Genomic DNA, 18,051 nt, shown 5'->3' on the forward strand with positions numbered 1-18,051 from the left:
TATTAAAATCTGATTCCAGGTGGCCAAAGGCACTTAGATTTTAGCATATAAATTATAGCCAATTCTCCATTTCTGTGAGGTGGTGAATATTTATTAAATAACAGGAATGTGGCACTTGTGCGTGGGTCTGTCGGTGCTAGATTTCAGGAGTTTTAATAGAAAAAAAGTTCCAGTGTATCTCAAGTGTTTGAAATGAATATTGGGGAGGCCTTCATGAATTGTTGTGAGTTAGGTTTTACTCTCAGGAGAGGCTTCAGTGGAAGGGACACCAGGCATTCGTTCCTTCCTGCAGGCCAAAAGGCTTAGTTTGTGACGGAACACGTGAGCCAGGAGTTACACTTCTCAGCATGTGTGGTCAATTTGACAGTGTTTAAGTGTCCTTCTGTATTTTGTAACCAGACACCTGCTTGACTGTGTTTCTCTAAGCCATCCATTGCTGTGTTCAAGTTTTATGCTTTAGTTTTTCTTAGAATGTATCTAATACATTTTTTAAAATCCAACTTCCTTGAGCTGGGTTAATGTTTCCTTCAGCTCTCACCCTTGGCTGTTTTGTTACAGCTTGTTCTCTGTGCGGACGCCTCCCTGAAGCAGAGAACAAACCTGCCCTCTGTCAGGGTCCCAGTGGGGCTTGAGCTGTCTGTCCTCGCGTAGGTGCTGAGAACCTGCAGCTTCTGCTTTGGGGAGGGGTCTGCTCTCTCTGTGCTGGGGTGGTACAGGGCAGGGAGTGAGGCCCAGCTGGCTGACAAGGGGAAGCAGAGGGAATCGGGCATGGTCTGGGTACTGTGGAGCATTCATTGCACCTGGAGAGGATCATCTGAGGACGTAGCAGAGGGACTCGCACAGGGCGCTGTCCTCACAGTGCCCAGTGGCCCGTAGGTCTGTGATACCCAACTGCAATCGTGTCCCAAGTGGCCAGGCCTCTCCTGGGCCCCAGCAGTGCTAGAATGAGGCTGCGGTGCAGGTGTCAGGGAGGGTCTGCTGTCTGGCTTGTTGGGTATAAAGCACAAGTACCATGAGGAAGTGGTCTCCGTTTGCTGCCGTGTTAGTACCCCTTAACTCAGAGGTGGTCTGCCCAGCAGGAATCAGCTCTTCCACAAATGGAAGAGTTGGTCCGAGGCTCCCTTTCTTTACTCGGTGAGAAGAAGCAGTGTATTGTCAGAGGTACAGTGGGCTGATAGGCTGCAAGTTTGACAGTTGTTAGCCCGTGTGCTCTGGCTGTGGCACAGAGACATGCATGTAAATCATGCATATGCATATTTGTTTTGCAGGGATGTTTGTGTGCGTGTGTATATGCATAAATGCATGTATATGTGTGTGTAACAGAAAGGTAGAAATAGAGCTAATAAAACACAAGAGGATGGAAAGGTCCTCTTCCAAAAGACTGCAGCTTCCAAAAGAAAGTATGTTTTTGCCATTGGTAATAATACACTACTGATTTTCAAGGTTTTATTAAAAAGTGATTTGTGCACCATCTTAGAAAGTTCTATCCTTTTCCACAAGGCAATTTCCAGAACTAAGCCACAGAAAAATATTGTTGCAATCTGAAGTAAACATTTCTGAATATAGCCATAAATGAGACTTTTCATTGTTTTTCAGAGTTTATAAATGTCTTTTGCCTCAAAATGCAGTCCTGTGTATTTCTGTACATGTGTATCTTCATGTCCTATTGTTGTGACATGCCAGCATGTAGCCGGATGTCATCCATTGTGTGTTTGGATTTGATACCTTTGATAGGAATTGTGGTGGGGACAGGTAGGGGAAAATTATGTGAATTTAATTCATTAAGATGATTTCAGGAGATGATCAAGATCTGGGTCAACCTGTTTGGGATGAAGATATTAATTGGAACCATTTGCTCATTTTTGTTCATTCTTCCTCTAGACAGGCAGATGCCCACTGTGCCCGGGACCACAGGCACCGAGCACCCCTTTGGCCCTGAACACCCGGGGGCAGGACCCACGGCCCGGGAGCCCCACGCTGCTCAGCAAGAGGCCAGCTCCCCGCAGGCTGCCGCCTCGTACGCGGGAGCCAGGGCAGTGCTGGGGCCCGGCTGGCCCTGTACCTGCGGTCACGCACCCGGGTGCCCCCAGCAGGCCCCTCCCTGCACTGGCGTCTGGGACCCTGCAGGGGTGTGCGGACCAACTGTCCCTCTCCCTCAGCCCCTGTGCCTCGGCGGAGCCCAGCGGCATCCAGCCTGCGGACGGTCCGGAGGCTGCGGCCGAGCCCAACGGGCACCATGTAGATGAGCCAGCGACCTGTCCTAAGCGGGAAACCCGACTTCCTTCCAAGTTCCAGCCCCTGCAGACATCCGCGATGGAGACCTCTCGCTCCCCTTCTCCTCAGTTTGCCCCCCAGAAGCTGACGGACAAACCTCCCCTCCTCATCCAGGATGACAGCCCCACAAGGTACCTCCCTGGATGGTGGCCTTATGCATTTTCCCTTTCGTGAGCTCCCTTCCGGCTGTGGAGGCCTTGGGGCATCTTTCCTGGGTGGATTACGACTGGCTCCTTGCTTCAGCTCCACATGTTACATTTTGAGTTGTCCTGGGGACTCACTCTGTAGGAACCCACAGCTCCAGGGGTCAGTTGTATTTTTAACCTGTTGGGGGAGCTGTCCTGTCCCCCAGGGAGCCAGGGGGATGGGAAGGAGAAGGCAGACCGTCCCCCGTCCTCTTCAAGCCCAGCATTTATATCTGCATTAGCCACAGGCACCTGCACGCCAGGGCTGGGCTTTCCCTGAGCACCTCCTATCCGTAATTGGAATCAGATCTTACTGAAGCATGAGACGTTCAGGTGAAATCATAACGGCCAGCACTTTCATACTTCCTTCCTAGGTCTCTCTGTGTGAGAAAGCTAAGCTGGCATATGCGTTTTATGAAAGCAGAAGTAAAACCAATCACTTTGCACAGCGCTGTTACCAGAATTCCGCATGGCCTTGTCTGTTGTGCCCATTCAGGTGTGGATAAATGTCTCTGGGCAGGAACTGGCCAGTCAAGAGTGCTGGCTGGTTACTGTTTCTCCCTTTTCCCCGAGTGCTTTTGAAGAACTGAGGAATGAGAGAAGTGGAGAATTTCCATCTCATTGTCTAGAGCGGTGGTTCTCAACCTGGGAGAGGGCAATTGAGGCAACCAGTGGAATTTAGGCCATGTCAGTTTGGGGTGTCTCAGCTGGAGAGGGTGTTGCCTTGGTAGCTGGGGGTGCAGACCAGCTCTGCTCAGCACCCCACAGTGCACAGGACGGCCCTGCATCAAGGAATTACCTGGCTCCAAATGTCAGCATTATCTAGTGTAATAGCCACCAGTCTCATGCGGGTGTATAAATATGATGAAAATCAGAACAAATCCACTGCTTGGTTGCTCCACATGTGGCTAGTGACAGCCACTGTGGATGACACAGCAGACCGTGGCTGTTCATCTCCCATCACAGAAAATTCTGTTGAACCTCCCTTCCTAGAGGTTCAAACTTTTTTTCCTTCCAGATTAACTCAGTGGAGAGAGGACATTACTGATGCTCTGGAGCATCGCCACCACAGCTTCATCTGCGGGCCAGGCCTGGGCTTGTGTCATTCACAACGCAGATATCACAGAACTGCCCTTTCATTCGGGACCACTTGTATGTTCTGAAAGGAGGGAAAAGCAGTCCCGCGGTCTGTGTGGTGGGCCATGTATATGGTACTGTCGCGAGCACGCGGGCCCTCCATTCTTGGGCTAGTCTGAGCACAGCGGGCTCCGTGGAGAAAGCGGCGTGTGCTTGCATGGTGCTTATGACCTATGGCTCTAGGAGGTGGGTGGTAGTTTTCATTTTTTTCTTGCCTGTAGCCAGTGTTGGTTGATTTCTCTGTCTTTTCTGTGAGTTTGAGAGGGATTCTAAAAACCAGTGACAGTTCTTACTGATGATGCTAAGGGGGCCCCTCTTCAGGTGTCCACATTGTTCAGTGTTTTCATTCAGCCCATCACTTGGGACAGCAAGGGTTGTCTCTGAACCATGTCTGTCCCCCGCCGTGTAAGCCCCCATAGAGGGCCTAAATTCCGATCGTTGCTCTCTCTCTTTCCTGGGAGCGCAGTAGTCAGATAGTGGCCATGCCACCTACATAGGTTGCTGCCAAGAAAGTTGCTTATGATGTACTGAATTAGTGTTCCCCAGGGCGTGTGGTATCAGTCAGTCCTGGTATGACAGCGTGGAATCCCGATGGCAGATGAGACAGACAAGACCAGTGCTCAGTGAGAGTCCCAGCCTAGCTCTGTACCCACAACCTGCTACCAACAGGTTACCAAGTAGAATGTGCCCAGCACGGGGCCTCCAAACCTGCCTGTCATTGGGCACTGCTCAGAGATGGTCTTCTTGCCCTGATGTCTGCTGACTAGCTTCCTTGTCCCCCTCTTGCCATTTGGCTCTGAGAGCCACACTCTGGCTGCTTAGGGGCTGGCCAGGGTGCAGAGCCGCTGCATGTCCATGTGCCTCATGTCCCAAGTATGGCAGGCAGTCCCTAGCGGCCCTTTGTGCCAGGTGCTAGCTTGCAGCAGGGGTACAGAGGAAAAGTGCAACCTCCCCACCATGAGGGGCCTTTTGGGCTGTCCAACCATTCAAAACAAGAACATGTCAACTCCTGTCCTAAAGCTAGGACACATTTAAACCTCTGAGGTAGCTTTGTTTTTCCTACAGAATGGCCAACAGCAACCTGAGTCTCTGGCAGTGACAGAGATGTGTTCCTTCCCATAGGTGGTGTCAGTTTTCCTGGAGGCCTGTTCCTGTTTGGGCATGTGGGACCTGGAGAGCCAGGACCGTTCGGGGCTGTTTGGGCATTATCACCACCATCAGGTTGAAGTTCTGTGTTTGAGACCCTCCTGTGTGGCTTGTGTGGTTTATCAGGCCCTGAAGGGCATGCGGGCTGAATGGCTTCCTGGGCAGCGGGAGTGTGAGCAGAGCTGGTTGGACTGTTCCATGCTGGGGGCTGGGCTCTGCCAGCCCTCAGGTGCCTTACCTGGAGGGAACCATGCCATGAGAGGTAGGCCAGGGCTTGGCACACCTCCTTGGTCCCTTGGGTCCTGCCTTTTGGGTAAGAATTGATGGGATCTGGTAGGTAAGGTCTGCCTAATCCACTGTGTTTTGTGTATTGTGATGTAAAAGTTCAGAAAGTTTGTTAATGGGGAAGTCTGGATGCTTTTCAAGAGGAGGAACCATTTATGTTTAACAAGACCAGGAAGAGACACTTGGGAAAGCCGTGTCAACCTTGGGAAAGAGTGGAGGATTTGGTCCCCTCTATTTGTTTTTTCCATCTTCCTTCCCTGTCAGTCATTTCTACAGGCACCAGTGGGTGTGTGCCAGCCCTGCCAGGCAGAAGACCCAAATACCAGCCGACTGAAGCCAGCAGTATGTGATCAGGGTTTTTGAGCATGCAAAGGACAGGAGAGGGTCTTGTGCTTTTTTTCCTTCTTGGATAAGATGCTGGAGCTTCTCCTGAAGTTTAGTGTATTGGGATGGTAAAGTTGGGGGAGCATTGCCTAATTTACTCAATCCTTGTCACTGCCACGACAAAGAATTAAAGGGCAGAGACATGGTCCTGCCATGCCCTTGGTCCTGCCTTGCCTTCATTTGTGGCACTTAGGGTGTTTGCTTTGGGAGGCGCAGAATGCCAGGACACTGCCTAACCTTGTACAGCCACCTCAGGGTTGAGATAAGGCACTACACACTTGCCTCCTGCCAGGCACCCCCACCAAGCCCACTCTCCATGACCATGTCATCCAGCCACCTGAAATTCTTTGTTTAACAAGCAGATATTGGGCAGTTTCACCACAAGCAGATGCACACCTATGTTTATCACAGCAGTATTTACAGTAGCCCAGAAATGGAAGCAACCTAAATGTCCCTCAGTACATGAATGGATAAAGAAGATGTGGTACATATACACAATGCAATATTATTCAGCCATAACAAGAAACCAAATCCTACCATTTGCAATGACATGGATGGAGCTAGAGGGTATTATGCTCAGTGTAATATGCCAGGCAGAGAAAGACAAGTATCAAACGATTTCACTCATATGTAGAGTATAAGAACAAAGAAAAACTGAAGGAACAAAACAGCAGCAGCCTCACAGAACCCAAGAATGAACTAGCAGTTACCAAAGGTAAAAAGGGACTGGGGAGGATGGGTAGGAAGGGAAGGTTAAGGGTGGGGAAAAAGAAAGGAGGCATTAAATTAGCATGTATAATGTACCGGGGGGCCATGGGGAGAGCTGTGCAACAGTGAAGACAAGTAGTGATTCTACAGCATCTTCTACACTGATGGACAGTGACTGTAATGGGGTGGGTGGGGAGACTTGGTAAAGGGGGGTAAGCCTAGTAAACATAATGTTCTTCGTGTAATTGTAGATTAATGATTAAAAAAAGAAAACCACGAAGACCAAAGAGCAGTGTCACTAAATGGTACATTTATAAACACTAGAGTAAAAGTTCAAGACAATGCTACCAAATTACACCCAGGGTCAACTAATGCATTAAATCTGAGTTATCACAACTTTTCCTGGAGGAATTTGTTCACTACTTAATTCTAGAGAGCCATGTTGTGTAGTTTTTCGAGAGTTTAAACGGATTCCATTTGCACAGAAAATTTTACAAGTGTGAATACCTTTGCTCTAGATACATTTTCAACTTTTGTGCTTCTTTAAACACATCAAGTCTCAGAAAATTGCAGGCTTTAACAGAATTCATTAGCAGGAAAACATCTTCATATAACAAGTGGTGAAATCTATAAAGTCCCTTAAATATACATGTAACTAAAATGTAGGAACAATTAGTGTCACTAAGATTCTTTCACAATTTAGGAGTTTGTCAGTTTGTGTAAAAAGTTATGCTCCAGCTCCATAAATTCCTTTTACTAAACGTGGAAGACATAAGGTGTGCCTTGAAAGTGTCAAAATGACTAATTTATAGTTTCTCTGGAGAAAATACAGAAAACTGAAATAGAGCTCTCCTGGCTTCTCAAGCTACGAAACCTTTCCCCCGTTCCCAGTATTTTGGTGAAAAATGTATTCTACTTAATTAGGGAAATCCTTAGCTTTGACTATTTCAAGGTATGTCTCCTTAGGCACAATAAAGTCAGTAACAAAAACCTTATCTACTCAGCTGATCCACTGTCCGAGCACTTTTCGTCTCGTTAACCCCAAAGTTGAACGATTAACAGAAGGACATGAAGACCACATTGTACCACTCCCCAAATACGCACGGCCCACGGCTAAACAGTCATCCCGCGACTTCACTGATTTAGGAGAGGGAGTAGGGCAGTACTAGCTTCCTAACTTCCCAAGTCTTCGAGCCTGCGTCCAGCTTCCATTACCCCCAGTCACCGGTAAAGGGAGGCACACAGAGGCCATTGTTCCCTCCTCTAGTGACTCTTCCGGCTCTCCTGCATCACAAAACTTTCCACTACCGAAACGCAGCCTCGTAATCGGCAGCACCCGGCTATTACAAGGAGGCAGAAGGCCCGCGAGACAAAACTAAATAACCGTTTCATAGTTTATTTTGTAGTCAGTCATTCGGCGGCCCCGCTCCCACCGACCCAGATCGGGTGGGCCTGAGGCTTGTTACCTGACAACAGCGAGGCACAGCCAAACAGCCTGAACAAAGCGGCCGCCGCCATTACCGCTAAGAGACGGCCTCACTCCTTCCCGACGCTCTCACATTCCGTGGCTGCCAACTACTCTCATGCGCACACCAACACTTCCAAGCTTTAATCAAGGCCGACCAATGACAACCAAGCCTCTCGTACCCTTTCGCGTACTTCCATCCATTTACTAATTAGTTATCGCAGCACACGTGCACCTCTGGGAGACTGCACGCGCACACATACAGAAGCCGCCACTGTGGGCAGCCGGGTAAGATACCTGAGTCGAGCCTGTCCCTAGTAACAGTGAAAGCCGGAAATACTGCCGCCGCCTCTGCACAAGCTTAATAGGGTTTTCTCACCGCCTAGACTCCCACTCACCTCAAGCCACAGTTTCCTTCAAGACGTCTAGTTTCCATTATGCCATAGGCTACCTTAAGCAGAAAAGGGGGAGCACACAAACAGCCCAGAAGGCACATTTCTGCTTACCTGCTGGTGGACCTGCTCAAGCTCACTCATGCCAGAAGCGAACCGAGAAACCGGAGCTTTCCTCCTTTGGTCCAGCATATCAGTTTTGCATATTCCTCTTATGTTCTCTCTGCTCCACCCCTTTTACGTAAAGATGGCTAACTCGCGTTAGTTCGACTTACAACATTGAGTGATCTTCCAGTTGATTGCATTCCCGAAAGCTCTCAGAGCTTGCGAGAGCTTTATTTCTTCTGTCCTTCCACAGCATCTTGGAATTCTTGGGAGCTGATAACACATCATTCTTAGAACTATCACGAGAACTTAAATGTAGCGCCAAGGAGCCCTTAAATCCCCTCCTCCTCCCTGCTTCCTTAAGTTCCCTTCTTCCTTTGATGAGCTTCCGTTCTTTTCCTTTTCAGTTCTAGTAATCAGAATTTACACAAAATGTTTCCATTTTTACTAGCCCCCGCCTGCCTTTGGGAGGTTTTTCCTGCGCCAGACTATTAAAACAAAACCATTCATAGTAGGCATTGTGTGGGGGCATCACCGGGAGAACAGCGTAGGACAGAGAAGGCACACAGTTGATCTGTGGCATCTTGCTGTGCTGATGGACAGTGACTGCACTGGGGTATGGGTGGGGACTTGATAATATGGACAAGTGTAGTAACCACATGGTTTTTTCATGTGAATGTGAAACCTTCATAAGAGTGTCTATCAATAATACCTTGATAAAAAATTACAAAAAAAAAAAAACCAAATAACGTTTGGTTCATGTGACCTCAGGTGTCGTCAGGTGGGTGGCCAGTTTGTGCAAAAGTCAACAGTGGCTTAAATAGGATACTCTGAGAGGGGAAAGAAAAGACGTTGTGGGTAGAGTCTGCAGAGGACTTTAAGGGTAAGGCTATTCAAGTGGGCTGTGGTAAGCTGCCCATCTGAATGGTTTAAGCTGCTAGGATCTTGGGCAGGAACCCAATGTGAAGGGCCCCCACCCATAAGATGGCGAACCCCCTGCTTCTCTTCCGGGTCCTCGGTTCCTGCTGGTGCCACCTGAAGCCCAATCACCTCTCTCCCCCCTAATCCCAGCACCTGGCCAATAGCCACCAGCCCCGTAGAAGTAACACCACAATCACCCCATGCCCCTTCCTATATAACCCAGCACCTTTCCCCAATAAAGCGGAATTCTCCGGTGAATTGCTGCTGTGTGTCGCTCCTTTCCTTTCATTGGTGCCGAAACCCGGAAGACGGGACACCCCAACTGGGCCCCGTCTTCCCCGACACCAGCAGCAGCTTGCCCTCGTCCTCTTTTTCTGGCGCTGGCTCCTCACACTCCCCACTCCTCTCTGGCCTTTGGGTAAGTTTTCCCCCGGAGCGGGCCGCTCTTCCCCGAGCTATCGCAGTGCCATTGACCGTGATCGTCCAGCAAGGCCCTGACGCTCGGGGACGAGGAGGGAACTCTCCCCGCCTCAGGCCTTCACGGCTGCGGCGGACCCCCAGGCCCCTCCTCCAACAGCCATAAACGAGGGGACTCCTTTGCGGATGAGAACGCTCCCTTCCCCCCCCCTCCTTCTGTTCCGTCCGCCGAAAACTCCTAGTACCAGGTTCCTCGTGACTCTGGCACTCTGCCTTCTTAGAGAAGTCGGGGTGACGACCCACACTTCCAAAGAAACCGACTCGTATATGAGTTTCCGCAGACCCCCAAGGATCATCGGGGACGCCCTTTGTCTCCTTGCCGTCTGCTCCCAGTCCAAGGGTCTCCGTTCGTCTTCCCCTGTTTGTCTCCTCCTCTGTCCTTTAGCCATGGGAGCCTCCTCATCCCTCCCTGGAAGCTCACCTCTTGAATGCCTGCTCAAGCATCTAGCCACCCTCTCCCTGATGCCTGATATAAAACCAAAACTTCTCAGTAAATACTGCTCCCAAGATTGGCCGACATGCCCCCTAGACAATCACAACCAACGGCCCGCAGGGGAAACTCTTGATCCTAACATCACTCGCGATCTCTTTAATTACTGCCAGCGCCTGAAAAAATGGAAGGAGATTCCCTATATCGAAGCTTTCCACCTCCTCTCCCCGCCTCCCCCCAAGTTCCCCTAGACTGCAAGCCGTCTCCCCCGCAGAAGCCTCCCGTTCACTCCCTTCCCCCTCCTCTCCTACAACAGCCCCTCCCCCTTCCTCCACCACCATCTCCTCCCCCACCTCACCCCCTCCGCCTTCGTCCCCCTCACCTTCCCCCCAGCTGCAGATCGAGCCTGAGCCTTTCAGCCCCCCTCTAACTAAGTCCCATGAGCCTCCTCTGTCTTTGCCCCCATCACCTGTTTCTCCCCCACAGACTGAGCCACAACCCTTCAGTCCCCCTCAGACTCGGTCCCGAGGGCCTCCCAAAATTATTGCCCCCTCTGGGAGGTAGCAGGATCCGAAGGCATCGTGCGCGTTCACGTCCCTTTCTCCTTAGGAGATTTAGCCCAACTTGAGAAACGCCTAAGTTCCTTTTCCACTGATCCCACGACATATATCAGGGAGTTTCAGTGGACCCTCCAGTCATACAGCCTCACACATCATGACATTTTCATACTCCTGGCCAATACCCTCCTTCCTGAAGAGTGTAGATGAGAACGCATGCCCCCAAAACCCACAGGACTGACCCCACCTATCCCCCTGGCCTGGCCCCACCGCTGTCCCCGAACAAGACCCACACTGGGATTATAACACCACCGTGAGTCTCAGCTCTCGAGATACTTCGCCTCCTGCTTAATAGCAGGAAAAGGGCAGCTCGTAAAGTAGTCAATTTTCAAAAGCTCCAAGACATAATTCAAAGGAGTGAGGAGACTCCCTCCGAGTTCTTAGACTCCCTCAAGCCCTATTGCAGTTACCAGCCTGGACCCAGAAACGCCTGACGGGAGACACGTCCTTATGACATACTTCCTGGCTCACAGCTACCCCGACATTAAAGCTAAACTCAAAAAGTTAGAACAGGGCCCCGCTACCCCACAGACTGACATCCTAACAGTGGCCTTTAAAGTCTTCCATAACCGTGAGGAGGAGAAAGAACGCCGTAAACAAAAGACTGATCAGGCCAATTTCCAAATGTTGGCCCAGCTGATAAAACCACAACCTGGGCGCCCTTCTACAAACAAGCCCCCCCAGAAGCTTGTTTCAAGTGCGGACAAGAGGGACATTGGTCAAGGGTGTGCCCCTCCCCCAGATCTCCTACCACCCCATGCCCCAGATGCCACAAAAAGGGCCACTGGGGGTCTGATTGCCCAGCCACCCGAAGGGGAGGCTGGACGAACAACCCCCATCCTAAGCTCTCCGTAGTGGGGCTGGCAGAAGAAGATTGACGGGGCCCGGGGGCTTCTCGCCCGACCATTTCCATCACCAAACAGGAGCCCAGGGTTACTTTAATAGTAGACGGTCGCCCCATCTCCTTCCTCCTAGGCACAGGAGCCACCTTCTCAGTGTTGCGGGAATACCGGGGCCCTACCACGCCTGCCATTACTCCTATAGTCGGGGTAGGAGGTAAACAGATTTTCCCATTAAACCCCCCCCCCCTTTTATGCACAATCGAAAACAATCCCACACCTTTCTCCCACTCCTTCCTGGTTATGCCCCAGTGTCCCATCCCCTTACTAGGACCGGACATCCTTTCTCTCCTCCATGTTTCCATAACTATATCCACTCCCACAGCCCCCAGTACTCCCTTTCTGATGGCCCTCATAGCCGACAACCCCCCTCTACCCAATGACAGCTCCAGTTCCGCCCTCATACACCCTGTAAATCCCAAAGTTTGGGACATTACAAGCCCCTCCGTGGCTCTATGTCCTCCTGCCTCTATCAAATTACGTGACCCCTCTCAGTATATCTGTCAGGCCCAGTACCCCCTAACCACTTCAGCCCTCATAGGCCTCCAACCCATCATTCAAGATATTTTAAACAAAATTACCTCAGACCCACTCACTCCCCGTTTAATACCCCCATATTAGCTGTTAAAAAAACCAACGGATCTTTCCGCCTCGTCCAAGACCTTCGCCTCGTCAACATGGCCGTCATCCCCATCCATCCCTTAGTTCCAAATCCATACACCCTTTTATCGCAGATCCCTGCCTCGGCCTCCCACTTCTCAGTCCTAGATCTCAAGGACGCATTTTTTTCTATCCCTCTGGACCCCTCCTCCCAAGATTTTTTACAGAAAACGGCTCCTCTCTGACCTGCCCATTCCCAAAATCAAGACAGAAATCCTTTCCTTTCTAGGCCTGGCTGGGTATTTTAGAGTGTGGATCCCTAACTTCTCCCTGTTCGCAAGACCCCTATATGACCTCAGCACGGGCCCCCCTGAAGAACCATTATCCTCACCCCAACACTCCTTCATTAAGCTCCGTCAAGCCCTTGTGGAAGCCCCAGCTCTCCATCTTCCTGATTTGTTGAAGCCTTTCTCATTATACATTCATGAGAGGTCCAGTCAAGCTCTAGGAGTCCTAGGCCAACATTATAGCCCATCCTTTGCCCCAGTAGCTTATCTTTCCAAGCAATCAGACCCCACAGTTCAGGGATGGGCCCCCTGCCTACGGGCATTAGCCATTGGACAGCTCTTGCAGAAGGAAGCTCATAAACTGACATTCGGGGCGCCCCTTACCATTCTGTCCCCACATCACCTAAAGGATCTCTTAACCTTCACAAGTTTACAGACTCTCCCTCCCTCCAGACTCCTGACCTTACTGTCTACTTTCCTCCAAAATCCCGTTCACCCCCTCTGCCATCCATACCCAAATCATGACTTTTTCCTCCTTTACTGCTCCCTCGCTCTCTCTCGCTTTTTTTCCTCATTCCTATTTTCTTCCCCGCCACCCCAGCCTCCTTTATATGGCGATTCAAAGTCAGGCAGACTTAGACACAGCATCAAACAAAAATTACTGCCCTCATTGCCACATCAGGCTGCCCTCTGAAAGGCCGCTCCGAGCCTTTCACCTCCACTTTCCTCCCTCCACCGAAGTGTTCACTAGCAGCTACCTTTATTCTCCTACCTCTGCTTCCTCTATGACCAAAAACAAGCCTGTTGCAGGCGATGACCAGACACCTACGGGGATGTCCCTACTGGTCTTGCGCCATTCACTACATGGGTAACTCCCGGTACCCACAGTATTACTGCTCCAACCCATTCTCTTCAATACTAACAAGCCCCTTCCTCACCTGGCTGTGGCCCATTGCAGGCCCTATAATAATCATTCTCCTTGCCTGTCTCTTCTTGCCTTGTAAAGTTTATCAAATCCCAAGTTGGTAAAATCTCTAATCAAACTTTCAACCAGCTTTTACTCAGGAACTACCAGCTTTTAGCCACAGAAGATCCCTCACCCTCACGTGACCTCCTCACTACACGCTGAGATGGACCCCTCTCTCCGCTGGAAACTGTTCCTGGAAACAATGGCCACAGAGCCTGACTTCTGGCACCCGTATCCTCTTGGCACCATTAGAATCAACAAGTCCTCGACCTCTGGTTACAGGGAACCTTCACTGATTTCCAACCTGAAGAAGTCCACATCCACTCGTCCTTACTGTGGGGAGTCCTATCAACCCTTTCCCCCCAATCCTCAAGCCCTCACTCCCTTCTCCGCCCCCGTTCAGCAGGAAGCAGAGAGAAAGCAACATCCACAACCCCATAGAGGAGAAAGGGGGGAATGAAGGGCCCCCACCCATAAGACGGCAAACCTCCTGCTTCTCTTCCGGGTCCTCAGTTCCCGCCGGTGCCATCTGAACCCCAATCACCCCTCGCTCCCCTAATCCCAGCACCTAGCCAATAGCCACCAGCCCTGTAGAAGTGACACCTAAATCAGCTCATGCCCCTTCCTATATAACCCAGCACCTTTCCCTAATAAAGCGGAATTCTCCAGTGAATTGCTGCTGTGTGTTGTCCCTTCCTTTCACAAGGCCTCTCCACATTCCCAGCTGAGACAGAGACCATAGGTGTAGTCAGAGTAGGGTGAGGGCCTCCGGAAAAAGACCCCTACCAAAACTCCATATTAAACAATTAAACAAAGACAGAGTCACATTAATTCTGTAAAGTAAAATATCAAACTAGGTATACAAGCATTCTTCAGTGAAGATTAGTTAAAACTAAAAAGCCAGGAATAACCTGGCCTGGAATGTTTGAACATCCCCCAGATAAGAAAATACCTCAGCATAGCCCATGTCTTGTTTGTGTCAATTAAATAAGGCTATATTGTAAAATTTACTTTAGCCTGCTAAAAGGCCCAGTTTATCTTTCACTTTACCCAGATGCTGCTTTTCCTCCTCCAGCCCTAATCAAGTCAGTAACTCAGCTCACCTTGAAAGCAGAACAAGCAGCCTTGACTGATGTGCTCCCAAACCAAGAAACTGCTATTCTGAGAAAGGATCAAAACAGTAAATTTCTTATGTTAACTCTGCAAAATAGTCTGGAAAATTGATAAGAAACTTAGTGTCTCTTTAAAAATAAACACTTAGAGACCATCTGGTGGATCCACCTCCCTAACTCTTGGTCTCTCAACTGCCTATAAATCCCCTAGACAATGCACCACTATAGACTCTCTTGTCCCCTCCTGGTGTAAGCTGGGAGCTCTGTTCTTTCACTTTATCTTTGAATAAAAGCCTGCACCTTGCTCCCCTACCTTGAGTGTTTGTGAAGCTCATTCTTCAGCTTCAAGAACGGGAACCGCGGCATCACAGTGGCCAAGATGTACCCCATGCTCTGGTGGCTACCTGTCACTTGGTGAGGGAAAAATGAAACTAATTTAAGGTGAATGATGATTAGGTAAACCACCATCCCACCTCCTCCACTCCTTCCTCTTGGCAGGAGGCATTTCGTTTTTCTCCAGTGGTGTAGGCTCTGTAGCTTCTACTGCTGCACTGCTGTCCAAAGCCACTGGGCCCTGGAGGTTGTAGATGATACTCTTGGGGCCCAAGTGATGTAGGGCTGTTTGGATGGGCATAATCCACCTGCTGAAAGAACTGTGCTTGTCCACATAGGCTTCGAATGGAAGGAAATGAGCTACTGTTGTCAGAAGAATCACTTCTCTCTTAGGTTTTCTGTCCAGATTCAGCACCATAGTGTAAGATAAGTTCTAGCCGAAATAAGCAGGCAATGAGAGGCAACAAAGGGCCAGGCAGTTTATTTGAGCACAATTCCTGGGCGATGTTCCCTAGTCTATGGAAATGGAGGCTGGGGAAGTAGTACTCAGCAGGGCAGGCAGTGAGTTTTTAAAGAAGGCAGGTGGAGGCAGAGCTTAGATTTACAGTGGTGCGAGGATTGGCTAGCCTAAGGCACATTTTTCAGGGTGGGAGGGGGCAGCAGCCGGGGACTTTGGCACGTCATCAGAGTCTGACATGCTCACCCCTCTCTTGGGTGCCTCCAACCTTACACATAGGTCCCTCAAATAAAAGAAAACATTTAAGTGAGCAGCAGCATCTATGTAAGGAATGCCCCAACATTCCTCTTAGGGAAACAATTAAATACACAAGGTTTTGCACCATCCTCCATGGGTGTGCTGCTGCTGGGATTCATATTACATTCTCAAAAAATTTATCACATAAATGATATTTCTGCTTTCTCAGTTTAAAAATACTCAAATGTGACTGGATCAAGTTGCTTTACTGCTTTGTCAACTTCTAGCTGGTGAAAAACTTCTAGTTTCATATAGCAAGTATAAAACTAGGACACTTTTACCATTCTGAACTTAAATGCATAAATATGAATTAATAGGTATGATATAAACTAAATTCCCTAATGCATTTTATCCCTAAAATGATCTAACAACACAAAATAAAAGGAAAATACATTAAAAATTTAATATGTAAATGTCCACATATACTTGTAAGGATGGAGGCACCAGGGGAAGGGTGAACCTGATGGACAAGCTCAGGCCTCATAAGGCAAAGAGACCAACAGGTTCCGGTCTGGCAACATTCCAGAGCCTGATCAGATAACACTCCCAACTAGAGCCCTTCCCCCAAGCTAAAAGATTAGTGGTAATTTTCCAGTACCTTGCTAAATGCCAATGAGAGACCCCCACATACCCTAGGCGAGCCAATCCTCATGCCACTGTACACCTTTGTTCTCCCTCTCCCTGCCTTCTTTAAAAACTTGCTGCCTGTCCTGCTGGGTGTGACTTCCCCGGCCTGTGTTTCAGACCGAGTAACATCACCTGGGGATTACATTCAAATAAACTGCCTGGCCCTTTGTTGCCTCTCTTCACCTGCTTATGTCGGTTGGAATTTATTGGAATTTATCTTACAATACAAATACAGTGTGTTCATAATTCCTTATGTAAACAGAGCTAAGGGTTTCCAAATTGGTGGAAATACATATTTACAATTATATAGCATTCCTGTTCCTAAAAATATCATAGTGTGTTGAGACTTGTCAAAATACTTTATATTTATATGAAAAGCAGAGTTTTGACAGGAAGAGTTTTGCATTTTTACCCATGTGAAAGATTGTAAAGGACTAACTGTTCACTGCATTTCAGGACATAGAACATGCCTGACCCCTTGCTAACCTTAGAGAGAGGCACTTGTCAGTCATCCTTAAAACCAAATTACACAAATTTTAAAAATGCTTTCCTGAGAAACTAATCTTGCTTATCTTAAGGACCTTTTCTAACTCTGAGATTTGTGAGTTCATGTTATGGAGCACTAGTGAGGTGTATTCTCATCATTTCCTTTTCATTTAGAGTACCACACAATGTGAGTCTGAGATTTAGAAGCTATGTTTCTGACAGCTCTTATGTATGTATGTGGAAATTAGCACTAACAGCAGGTTAAAATCGCAGTATTTCCAGAATCTCTTGCCTGGCCTTAGTACATCTTCACATCAGTAGTGTTTCCAAGGGTGGAGGAAAGTAGTCCATTTCCATATAAATAACTGATTACAAGGTGGGGCCAGCAAGGATATATCTGGATTGGGAGATTTGGTGGAGTCCTGTTTTGCAGTTGGGTCCCAGAGACGTGGGTGAGCCGAACTGGATGATTGCTTATAAGTGTTCGGAAAATATGTATGTGAGGTGTGGAAAGAGGAAAAAGGCCAGGAAAGCCCACTAAAAAAGACCCAGAGTTAATGAGTTGCTCAGATAAACCTCAACAAGCCAGGAGTAATGGCCTGGAATGTTTGAATGTTACCCAGATAAAGGAAGGTATGTCAAGCATAGCCCATGTCTTTATTGTGTTAAACATGCAAGCCTAGATCTTTTTAACCTACCTATATGCTGTTTTTTCTCCTTTAGCCCTAATAAAGTAATTTGAAACCTCGGCAATGAATTTAGCATGCAGGACCAGCTGTAAACAACATAGTAAAATGTGTGAAGGATTCCTTCTTAAAGATAATATTGCATTTTAATATTCAGGAAGTTGAGAAGTGAGATTCTTACTGTACTCTTCAGCAAACAGACAGTAACTTAGCCCACCCTGGGGGGGCTGGGCAGATAGTTTTAATTGACATGTTCTCAAAGCAAAAAGCTGCTATCCTGGGAGGGGACCTGGGCAGTAAATTTCTTGTGTTAATTTTATTTATTTATTTATTTTTATTTAAGGTGTCATTGATATGCATTCTTATGAAGCTTTCACATGAAAAACGTGGTTATTACATTCACTCTTATTGAGTCACCGCCCTCCCATACCCCACTGCAGTCACTGTCCATCAGTGTAGTAAGATGCCACAGAGTCCCTATTTGTCTTCTCTGAACCACACTGTCTTCACTGTGACACCACACAGACACCATGTGAACAAATCATGATACTCCACAATCCTCTTCTCTCTGCTACCCCACCCACCCTTCCACACACATCCCCTTTAGTAACTACTACTTCCTTCTTGAAGTCTGCAAGTTTCCTGCTATTTTGTTCCTTCAGTTTTGCTTCACTGCTGTACTCCACAAATGAGGGAAATCATTTGGTACTTGTCTTTCTCTGTCTGACTTATTTCACTGAGCATAATACCCTCCAGCTCCATCCATGTTGTTGC

General features: G+C 48.5%; 1 protein-coding gene across 1 annotated transcript in view; it reads left to right on the plus strand.

Annotated features, from left to right (window-relative positions):
• Positions 1 to 18,051, plus strand: part of LOC130682119 (protein Shroom2-like) — a 70,623-nt gene that overhangs the window by 36,053 nt on the left and 16,519 nt on the right. The window contains exons 5-6 of the mRNA XM_057496249.1: positions 717 to 777; positions 1,882 to 2,405. Of these exons, the coding sequence (XP_057352232.1) occupies positions 717 to 777; positions 1,882 to 2,405 (585 nt within the window). The remainder of the gene's footprint in view (positions 1 to 716; positions 778 to 1,881; positions 2,406 to 18,051) is intronic.

The sequence above is a fragment of the Manis pentadactyla genome, chromosome Y (genome assembly GCF_030020395.1).
Source record: "Manis pentadactyla isolate mManPen7 chromosome Y, mManPen7.hap1, whole genome shotgun sequence".
In the NCBI taxonomy this organism is placed as follows: domain Eukaryota; kingdom Metazoa; phylum Chordata; class Mammalia; order Pholidota; family Manidae; genus Manis; species Manis pentadactyla.